This window comes from Urtica dioica, chromosome 9 (assembly GCF_054948205.1).
Source record: "Urtica dioica subsp. dioica isolate 48M chromosome 9, U.dioica_male_clone48M_v1_H2, whole genome shotgun sequence".
Lineage (NCBI taxonomy): Eukaryota > Viridiplantae > Streptophyta > Magnoliopsida > Rosales > Urticaceae > Urtica > Urtica dioica.
In genome coordinates, this window is record NC_142764.1 from 3,932,912 (window position 1) to 3,944,479 (window position 11,568).

The 11,568-nt window shown below is 39.6% G+C and overlaps 2 protein-coding genes across 2 annotated transcripts; one reads left to right on the top strand and one right to left on the bottom strand.

Annotated features, from left to right (window-relative positions):
• The first annotated feature begins 9,107 nt into the window (after nt 1–9,107).
• Nucleotides 9,108–10,096, top strand: LOC149384649 (uncharacterized). The gene is made up of 2 exons (XM_089625389.1): nt 9,108–9,281; nt 9,641–10,096. The coding sequence occupies exons 1-2, from the start codon at nt 9,108–9,110 to the stop codon at nt 10,094–10,096; spliced, it is 630 nt and encodes a 209-aa protein (XP_089481515.1).
• A 654-nt stretch (nt 10,097–10,750) lies between these two features.
• On the bottom strand, nt 10,751–11,304 carry LOC149384650 (ubiquitin-like-specific protease ESD4). Its single transcript, XM_089625390.1, has 2 exons — nt 11,009–11,304; nt 10,751–10,925 (listed from the first exon to the last, which is right to left on the bottom strand). The coding sequence occupies exons 1-2, from the start codon at nt 11,302–11,304 to the stop codon at nt 10,751–10,753; spliced, it is 471 nt and encodes a 156-aa protein (XP_089481516.1).
• Nucleotides 11,305–11,568: the final 264 nt, after the last annotated feature.

The window sequence follows — 11,568 nt, forward strand, 5'->3', positions numbered from 1 at the left end:
TGGGGTGATGAGAGCGTGGTGTCTGCGAAGGCTGTGGGATCCGTGACGCTATCTTTTGAAGATCGAACTTTAAATTTGAATAATGTTTATTATGTTCCTTCCTTTGGGAAAAACCTAGTATCTGTTGCTCAACTTTTCGAGCAAGATTATTATTTAAAGTTTATAAAGAATGGAATTCGTATTTCTTTTTCTAATTCTTTCGTCACTGATGCATGTATGAAGAATGGTCTTTTTTACATCTATCCCACTCAACCTTCTCTCTTAGACACCGAAATAGATAACGATCTAATTAGGGAGCCAAAGAGGATCAAACTTTCTGAATCCTCCGATCTAACAAAATCAACATACCTCTGGCACTTAAGACTTGGTCATATCAGTCTAGATAGGATTAAGAGACTTGTGAGGGATGGTCCACTCCAAGCCTCTGCAATAGGTTCACTACCTACTTGTGAATCCTGCATAGAAGGAAAAATGACTAAGCGACCTTTCTCCGATAAGGGTCGAAGAGCCACTGAGTTGCTGGAACTAATACATTCTGATGTATGTGGTCCACTCAACCAACAGGCACGTGGAGGATACGAATACTTCGTTACCTTCACTGATGATTACTCAAGATATGGGTTTGTCTATTTGCTTAAACACAAATCCGAGACCTTTAACGTATTTAAGGTCTTTAGGGCTTTAGTGGAAAAGCAAACTGGCAAAGTGATCAAAACCCTTCGATCTGATCGAGGTGGTGAGTATATGTCTGGAGAGTTCGATGACTTTCTTAAAGAAGAAGGTATCGCTTCTCAGCTTACCGCGCCTGGCACACCTCAACAAAACGGAGTGTCAGAGAGAAGAAACCGAACTCTTATGGAGATGGTTAGATCAATGATGAGTTACTCATCACTCCCGCTTTCCTTTTGGGGATATGCCCTCGAAACAGCCGCTTATATTCTGAACCAAGTTCCGTCCAAAACGGTTCCTGGTACTCCTTATGAACGATGGACTGGCCGTAAAGTGAATCTTGGCCGCATCCGAATTTGGGGTTGCCCTGCACACGTGCTAAGGCAAAAGACTAGCAAGTTGGCTAGTAGGTCAGAATTGTGCCTGTTTGTAGGATATCCGAAGGAAACCAAAGGTTTTACTTTCTATAGTCCCGAGGACGATAAGACTTTCGTTAGCACGAATGCTCGTTTCCTCGAGGAGGACTTTATGAAGGATGCGAAACCTAGAAGCAAAATTGTGCTTGAAGAAAAGTTGGGTGAGAAAGCTTCTACCTCATCTGTAAGAACTGTTCTTACCCCAACTGAAACACAACCTAACTCATCAGAATCTCGTCAAGTAGTACTTCGACGTAGTGGGAGGGCTACTCAAAAGCCTGACAGGTACATGTCTTATGGAGACTCTCTTGTAGCCGTCTCTGACATGGATGATCCTGTTTCCTATAGCCAAGCAATGGCTTGTTCTGAATCAAACCTTTGGCTTGACGCCATGAAAGTTGAGATGCACTCGATGTATGTCAACAAAGTCTGGAAACTTGTAGACCTTCCTGAAGGGATTAAACCCGTAGGGTGTAAGTGGATATACAAGAAGAAAAGGGGTCCTGATGGGAACGTTGAGACGTTCAAAGCACGACTTGTGGCGAAGGGTTATACCCAACAAGAAGGGATTGACTATGAAGAAACCTTCTCGCCAGTCGCGATGCTTAAATCCATCCGCATACTCCTATCCATAGCTGCAGCTCTCGACTATGAGATCTGGCAAATGGATGTCAAGACAGCTTTTCTGAATGGCAATCTTGACGAGCGCATTTACATGGCTCAACCAGACGGTTTCGTGGATAAAGGTCAAGAGACCAAGGTTTGTGAGTTGCTTAAATCCATTTATGGACTAAAGCAAGCATCTAGGTCATGGAACATTAGATTCGATGAAACTGTAAAGAGCTTCGGCTTTGAACAGTCAATAGATGAGCCTTGTGTTTACAAGTTAATACACGAAGGCAAAGTTGTGTTTCTGGTACTATATGTCGATGATATACTACTCATTGGTAATGACGTGGGTAAGTTATCTGAGGTTAAGGTCTGGCTAGCAAAGCAATTCGATATGAAGGATCTAGGAGAAGCCGCATACATTCTGGGAATCCAAATCTTTCGAGATAGGAAAAACCGGACCCTGTCGCTCTCTCAAGCATCTTATATTGATAAGGTGATGGATCGCTTCTCGATGCAAGACTGCAAGAGGGGTCAAACACCCTTTAGGCATGGAGTTTCACTCTCTAAGGACCAGTCTCCCAAGACTGCACAAGAGATTGAAGACATGAGGAAAATTCCTTACGCCTCTTCCGTAGGAAGCCTCATGTATGCTATGCTTTGCACCCGACCTGATATATGTTTCGCCGTTGGCGTAGTTAGTCGTTTCCAATCCAACCCTGGACCCGAGCACTGGATTGCTGTTAAGCATGTTCTTAAGTATCTTCGAAGAACTAGGAACTTGATGCTTACATACTCAGGTACTGACCTGACTATGACGGGATATACCGACTCCGATTTTCAAGCGGATAAGGATTCCAGGAAATCCACTTCGGGATCTGTGTTCATCCTTAATGGTGGAGCTGTTGTGTGGAGAAGTATTAAGCAATCTTGCATTGCTGACTCCACAATGGAAGCAGAATATGTGGCTGCTTGTGAAGCATCCAAAGAGGCTGTATGGCTTAGAAAGTTCCTTAAGTATTTGGAAGTTGTTCCAAACGTCGACGAGCCCATGACCCTTTATTGTGATAATAGTGGGGCTGTCGCTAACTCAAAGGAACCTAGAAGCCATAAGCGCTCTAAGCATATTGAGAGGAAATACCATTTGATTCGAGAGATCGTGCAGCGCGGAGACGTGGAAGTGAAGAAGATCTCAACGGTGGACAACCTCGCAGATCCATTCACCAAGGCCCTAGCGAACAAGGTCTTCGACCAACATCGTGAGGGATTAGGCATGAAGGACTACACACACCTTCTTTGAGTCAAGTGGGAGTTTGTTGTCAATAGTGCCCACAAGAAGAGTTGTAGTCTTTATTTTGAACATTTGATGTAATAAAGTCTCATGAAGACTCTTGCTTGTAATTGCCTATTCATTCATTAATAAAGTTGAAACGTTCATTCAATCTTCCTTGTCTGAAGCTTTATGATAAAACCATAGTCTTTTAGTCCATAAACAAACTTAACAACTTACGAAGAGACAAATGTAGATTTGCATGAACAAACTCTTTGTAGTTTGCTTAAAACGATATATTCGCAATCTTAGGGTCAAAGGACTATTGACCTCAGTATGATTGTTAGAAGAATCTATGATGTCTGGTTATGAGGCATTGAGAGTTAGGAACTCTATAGTTCTTCTAGGTATCTTCCGAAGGTACTGAATTGACCAGTGCACTTCTAGAGACAAGATAAGAACAAACCATTTAACCTCTTATGTCTCGAAGTCACTATGTATGAATTGCATCATGCTTACCTTAATCCTGAAATGAGACATGCCATTTCACACCTTAGTATTCTCATTTGAGAAAGTCAAAGTTCGGACTCACTATGTGATTCCGAACAAGGCCTATTGGTGAAGTACTAAGTTGTGAGTCTGTCATGAGTAACTTTGTGAAGTTCTCATAGATATGGAATTCATGTACAAGATTGCTGAAATGCAATGTATGTCACCTCATGCTTTGTTCCTTGGAGTGTGAATAAATGAACTGGCCAGTGTCCAAATTGAGTCTTGACTCTTTTGGATGAAACAATGTGACTTGTTAGCTCCTCGTCAATACATTGTTTCTAACTTATTCACAAGCGACAAAGGAGTTGAGGAAATAACAGCTAGAAGGGTAAAATGGTAATTTAGTAAATCCCGACTAGCTGATGACATTCATGAAGGGTAAACATAGATAATATTCAGTGGATCCGCTCATCATAATTAGGTCGAATTCTTGAGTAGAAAATAAATTCATTTGAACCGAGAGATTTTCAGTGTCAGCTCTTTAGTGGAGTCAGTTGGCATTAAGCTAAACTTGGAAAAGGTTTGTGAACTTTTGAGTCCAAGTGTTTAGCTAAAGCTTTGTTCATTTGGGTCCATGAGGTCACTGTCACGAATCACATCGATAGGAATAGTTAAACTGGAAGCTAAGCCAAAACAAGAACGAAAATAGTTAAAAGGGTATTTTTGTCTTTTGAGACATAAGGATGAAATGGATGTCAATAAATTTTGACAAGTTCATTTGATGACTTAATGTCACTCGGCCATAATATGATTAATTGGACCTTGTGAATTAATTTCATTTCATAAGAATTTTATTGAAAACTCTTAATGGGCGTTTTTCATGTTCTCATGAATAAATGAAGAAGCTTCTAGAAGCTCCTTCTAGAAGTGAAATGGGCGCCCATAATACCCAAGGAAAGAGAGTTTATTTTGTGCATAAATGTATTTAGATACTTGCCAAAAGAAAAAGAGGAAACAAATTTCCCACACATGCAATGGGAAATTCGGCCAAGTGAGAAAAGGGAAAGCCAAGGAACAAAAAAGGAAACAAATCCTTGCCTCTAGGAGGCAGCCTTGGGCGCCCAACAAGGAATGGGAAATGAAGGATTTTTGCTCATGAATATGTGATATTCTATAGAAGAGGAAACTACCTTATTGAAGGTGAGACCTCTCCTATAAATAGGAGCCCCATTTCCTCACAATTCATTCATCCAAGTTTAAGAGATTTGAGAGACTCTCTCTCTAGAACTTGGCCGAAGTCCTCTTCTCTCTCTCTCTAGTTTATTTTCGGTTTTCTCTTGTCTTGGCACCTAGGTCCTCACTCGACCTAGTCTTTAGCTCTGCGACTTCGAGACTCGTTCTCAAGTCGTAGTGTTTAAAAGTGCCCACTCACTAATTCCTTCTTTTCGAGTGATTTAGTGATAGAAACTTTCGTGGTTGCTCGAGGTGCCGAGGAAAGAAAAGAGAGACGTGCTGCGAGGGGAGACGAACGTTGCCAACCTTCCAAAGGCTCATCAACGTTCAAGCATAAAAAAGGTTAGTAACTTTTAAAGCTCATATTAGTTTTTATTTACATGCATATGCTCTTGTCTAGGTTAGTAAAAACTAGTTTTACTTAAAAAGAAAATTTTTAAAATTCCGCCGCTTTGCGAAGCGTTTAATCTTTTTCTTAAACCCTAGATCGATTCCAACAGCAGGCGCGCGCGCGCAGGTCCTGCCGGGCCGTGGGTGCGTCAGGGCGCTCGGGCCTGGTGGGCCGGGGCCCGTTGGGCTTCCGGCCGGCGAAGCCAGGCCGGTCTCGAATCGTTTTTGAATTTCCGGTGTCCCGAAAACAACCGGTAACAGCTTAGACGTTGGTCCTCGATTATCCAATTCCTATTTGGATAACTCCTTTTACCTAAAGATTCAACATTTAAAAATTTAGTAGTTTTCAGATTTTATTTTATAATTTCACGATGCTACCAAAATTTCGGCAGAACCTCCCCTATAAACTTAACAACCCGGCATCAAGCCTTCAACTGTAAAACCTGCATAGAAACATCCTAAAACTAACAATAAATTAAACCTCAGTGGTTCGATTACTAAAATACATAATCCATAACCAACTTTAACAAAATTAATTACAATTTCAATTTTTATTCATTTTTTTCATAATTTTACCTAATCAATTTTAATTATGAATCCTAACAAAATTCTATTTCATAATTAATCTCTAATCCTAATTTACATATATTTATATTTATATTTATATATGTAAATATTTATATCTCTAATATTTATATATCTAATCCTAAATTATATTATATATATATAATTATATCTCTAATCTATATAAATATTTATACCTAATTTAAATAATTATACCTAATATAAATATATATAACTAATTTAAATATTTAAATATTTATACCTAATAATATATATACATATATATATAAATATGAATAAATCTCATTTTTACCCCATGGACTCGTACCTCAGCTACATTTCGCCCCCTAGAGTCGAAAATGTTGCAAAACTCAACTCACAACTCAAACACCTGTTACAAGGCCCCACTTCCGTCAGTATTTGGACGTTAAGTTTCACGTTTTGATGACGAAGCAAGATTTAAAAGGGTATAATAGTATTTTCTATTATTCTAAATACTTTTAAGATTTAAATATTGTTATCAGATATAATAATTATTATTAAATAATTAAATATTTCAATTATTCTCTCTCTCTCTCTCTCTCTCTCTCTCTCTCTCTCTCTCCCTCTCTCTCTCTCTCTCTCTCTCTTTCCTTTCTTCTTCTTTTCTTATCTGCATTTTTTTCTTTCCTACGATTGAGAAGGAGAGCGAGAGATTTGGGAGACTTTATACAAATCCACACACAACATTCCTTAAAGTGATTTTTCCTCGTCGGGGACAGGCCCGATCCCACGGGGCGGATCTGGGCCTAGCGTGCGTAGGCCTCCGCCACGATGGCCTGCAGCTGGGCCAAGTCCTCGGGCTGGTGGAAGTTGCGGGTCTGGACCTCGTGGGTCCCGCTCCAGTTGGAGACGGTGTGGAGGTCGTCCGGGAGCGGCGCGTAGCGGAAGAGCTGGGCGTAGGGCGCGCTTGTGGCGCGCGGAGTCGGAGAAGATTTTCCCAGAAGATCAGCCACCGTCGGACCGGAGCTTCGCTGAGGAACTCTCTGCGTTGAATTCGTTCTTCACCAGAGCTCAGCCGCGCCTCCTCGAACACTGAGCTTCACCGAGCAACCTCTCGCTCTCTCTCTATCTCTCTCTCTCTCTCTCTCTCTCTCTCTCTCTCTCTCTCTCTCTCTCTCTCTCTCTCTCTATCTCTCGATCACGCGATCCTCCGCCTCGCCGCCGTCAGATACTCCTAGAAATTGGTCGTCGCCTAGAACTTCCATCTTTGTGTAAAAAAGAATGTTCTCGAGGTCACATAAATTGGTCACAATCAGAGCTGATTCATCTTCCCCATCTCATTCAATGGGAATCCTCTGCGATTCCGAGGGGTTCGGTTGCCGCGCTGGGGAGCTCAACTTCAACTTTGGTCCAGAGCTCAAATTTCCATCTTTCTCTTCTCCCAAAAGCCCCTACGCCTTCTATTGATCCTGAGCCATGATTTTCACCGAAATCATTTCCAGCTTTCACAGTGGCGCAATAATGGTGTGCTAATCCAATCATATGTCGCTGGAGAAATCGTAATCCATCGGTAATCTCGTCTTCCTCGCTCTAGCTCTGTTATTCGTCGATCCGCTCGAGTTGGCCATGTGTCTTCTTCGACTGTAACTCTAGGGTTTGTAATTGTCAAATCAACTTTTGAATTCATTTCCTCATTTTATCTTGCCAATATAAGAGAATGCAACAGCATGCGCTTGTGGCTCACTCTCCTTCTCAATCGCAGGAAAGAAAATATGCAGAGAAGAAAAGAAGAAGAAAGGAGAGAGAGAGAGAGAGAGAGAGAGAGAGAGAGCCGAGAGAGAGAGAGAATAATAGAAATATTTAATTATTTAATAATTATTAATATATCTGATAATAATATTTAAATCTTAAAAGTATTTAGAATAATAGAAAATACTATTATACCCTTTTAAATCTTATCACGTCATCAAAACGTGAAACTTAATGTCCAAATACTGACGGAAGTGGGGCCTTGTAACACGTGTTTGAGTTGTGAGTTGAGTTTTGCAACATTTTCCAGTCCAGGGGCAAAATGTAACTGAGGTACGAGTCCAGGGGGTAAAAATGAGATTTATTCTATATATATACATACCGTGTACTTAGGTATGATGGGTGGGGAAGGGCGTCGGCGGGCGGGGAACGGCGGAACGGCGTCGATCGGCGGGCAGGGAATCTGTGGATCGGAGGAGAGAGAGAACAGTGAGGAGAGATAAAGAGAAGTGAGGAGAGAGAGACTAACCGGAGAGGGAGGAGGACGGCGACACACGGCGGAGGACGGCGACACAGGAGGGAGAGAATAAGAGAAAAAAAAATCAGGGAGCGGCTCGTGAAATGAAATGGGGGAATTGCATTCTGGTTTTTAAAGACATTTAGCGACGATTATTTCGTCGCTAAATGTTTAAATATCGTCGCTAAATGAACTTACCTTTAACCAGGCATTTAGCGACGATATTCGCGTCGCTAATTGGTTTCATAATTATTTAACGACGACAATATCGTCGCTAATTCTTTTCGATTTAATACAATTTGAGGGATTTTTTCCTCTTCAACTTTCGTCAAAATTCGAAAATACTTAGCGACGATATTTTCGTCGCTAATTTGTTTCCTTAATCATTAGCGACGAAAATATCGTCGCTAATACTTTTTTATTTAATATTATTGGAGGGATTTTTCCCTCTTCAAAATTCGTCAAAATTCGAAAATCATTAGCGACGATATTACCGTCGCTAAATGACATGATAACAATATAGCGACGATACTATCGTTGCTAAATACTTTCCCGCGAACTTAGCGACGGCAAAAAATAATTAGCGACGAAACAACCGTCGCTAAATGTCTTTGCCGTCAAACTTTGAAATTTTTACCACCAAATTTTCATACTATTTTAGCGACGACAAAATTGTCGCTAAAAGTATGAATAGCGACGACTTAATCGTCGCTGATAGTTTCGTAGCTAAATGTCATATTTCTTGTAGTGTTTACAGCGGTAGCGATGGATGCAAATGAACAATGTTTTCCCCTCGCCTTCGGTGTTGGAGACTCTGAATCGAATGAGTCATGGCTGAATTTTTTGAGCACGTTAAAGGCAGCGATAGGGGAGAGGCCACCTCAAGTCATTGTATCTGACAGAAACAATGGAATATGTAATGTTGTGGCAAAGGTTTTTCAAAATTCGGCATATGGGTATTACGCGCATCATCTTCTTGGCAACGAAGAACAATTTCAAGGGTCTTAGCAAGAGTTTCAACTGGAAGTTTTATGGTGCAGCAAAGGCATATAATCGTATGGAATTCGAAAACTATATGTGCATGATCGACCGGGAAAATATTGAAATTCGACAATACCTTGCGAATGAAGTGGGACATGAAAAATGGGCTCGTTGATACATTACCAATACAAGGTACTCAATCATGACCTCAAACAATCCCAAGTCTATGAATGCAATGGACTCCAAAGCTAGAGATTTTCCAATTTCAAAGTTGATTGATCGGTTGAGAGAGAGAATGCAAAAGTGGTTCTACGACCGAAGAGAATTAGCAATGGCTTCAACGAAGGTGCTTACTCCAAAATTTCAAAAGCGAATGGATGACTCTCATGCTCTTTCTACTTTAATGCTGGTAAGATGTATAATAATATAATATGCTCTTTCTCAAAATTATTTTTCACAAACTCACTGTGACTTTTTATTCACATTAATACCAATAAGTTCCAATGTTTATTGACATTAATATGAATAAAAAAAGAACAGGAATTAATTATTTTTCAATAACTACTGTGACTTTTTATTGACATTAATACCAATAAGTTCCAATATTTACTGACATTAATATGAATAAAAAAAAGAACATAAATTAATTATTTTTCAAGAACTCACTATGAATTTTTATTGACGTTAATACCACTAAGTTCCAATGTTTATTGTCATTAATGTCACATTTTTGTTCCAGAACTCAATATAAATGCTTGTTCATTGTAGGTGAGACATTCTTCTGTTTTCGAGTTTGAGGTTTTAGATAAAGATGGAGAGAGATGGGCTGTGAATTTGCAGCATAAAACATGCTCATGTTTAGAATTCCAAACAGATAGTTTTGTATGCGCTAATGCGATTGCGGCATGTGATATTCGTAACCTTCCACCTGTGGACTTTTGTTCTGCCTATTATACCACCGAGTACTGGAAAGGGTGTTATTTAGGTGCCATCCACCCCCATGGGAGTGCTAAAGCATGGGACATTCATGTTGAAGTTAAACAAATCAAATTACTTCCTCCGCACTTCAACAGCCGTCCAGTAGGTAGACTAAGAAGAGAAAGATACTATCCCAAGGTGAAGTGCCTAGTAGGCGTAAATGTAGCAGGTGCGGCAAAGAAGGACACAATAGAAAGACATGTGACGATCCTGTTCCTTTGTCTCAGAGAAGCAGTCGTTAAATAAGTTTTATTTGTAATTTTGAATATCATCTAATACTTTATAATTATGGATGTCGACTTTTGTGAATATGAAATTCTTCTACTTCTCTTAAAACCAACATTGATAATGATGTCAATAAAATCTATGTTTTATTGACAATGATGTCAATAAGACCTAAGTTTTATTGACAATGATGTCAATAAAATGTCAGTTTTATTGACAAGATGTCAATAAAACTTCAGTTTTATTGACAATGATCTCAATAAAACTTCAGTTTTATTGACAATGATCTCAATAAAACCTCAGTAATGATGTCAATAAAACTGAGGTTTTATTGACAATGATCTCAATAAAACCTCAGTAACTACCATACCTGAACACATCAGTAAATATGATCTCAATAAATCCTCAGTAAATTTCAAAATAACATACCCTAAAGACATTAAATAGTGTGCCTGAACACATCTCATAATACCACACAAAAAAGATTACCATACCCTGAACAAATCTCAGTAAATATCAAAATAACTACCATATCCTGAACACATCTCATAATACCACACACAAAAGATTACCCACATGTAACTACCATACATGTTCAAGTCAAATCCTACCTAATATCATAGTTGTGGGATAGAAAAATTAAAACATACATATCAATGTCGCTAATACTACACATCACACATCATTGTCGGACATGCATCTATTCTCCTGCTTCAAACTGTCGTGCCTATAAAGATCGATCACTAGCTTTTGGCGGTACATGGCCATGTTGTCTTGCTTCAAATCCGTCAATGGAAGTCCGTGCATCAAGAACTCTGTGGTCTTAATGACAAACATCCCGCAGTCTCCGCTGTCAATATAATACACAATATTAAATTAAAAAAATATAATTACAATCTAAAAGTAGACATTTATAATGGCAAACATCCCTACCCGTTATGTTGTTGAGGCATATCATCGGCGAATATAATTTTGAATGGCTCGGAAGTATGATCCTCAATTTTCAAGCTTCCAAATGCACCAATTGAGCCTAGCAAGATGGGAAGGAATTCAGCCAAACCAGTTATACTGTCTCTAGTTCCCTTTCGATAGCTCAATGAGTCATAAACCGTGATTGACTTGGCGGGGATGGAGATAACCAAAAGAATCCAATGATCCTTTGAGTGAAACGGGACGTAAATAATACCCACGTCTACCCATGGACAAACGCAATTCCATGCTGATTTCATCCCTAAAACGATCTTCTGCGCCGTTGATTGTTTGGACCAGTCAAACTTGTCGGGATTCTCACAAGATTTCCATTCGTTGTATAGTTCTTCGACATATTTGGTGAAATGCGTGTTGGTGGTCGTGTATGCATGGATGACTTCCGTGTACTTCCTCTTCTTCCTAAGGTAGTAGAATAGTACACTCATGTGCTGGAAGCAAATAGAATTCAGATGATTTATTGAAATGAATAGATATAAATCAGATTATTTATTGATATGAATGTC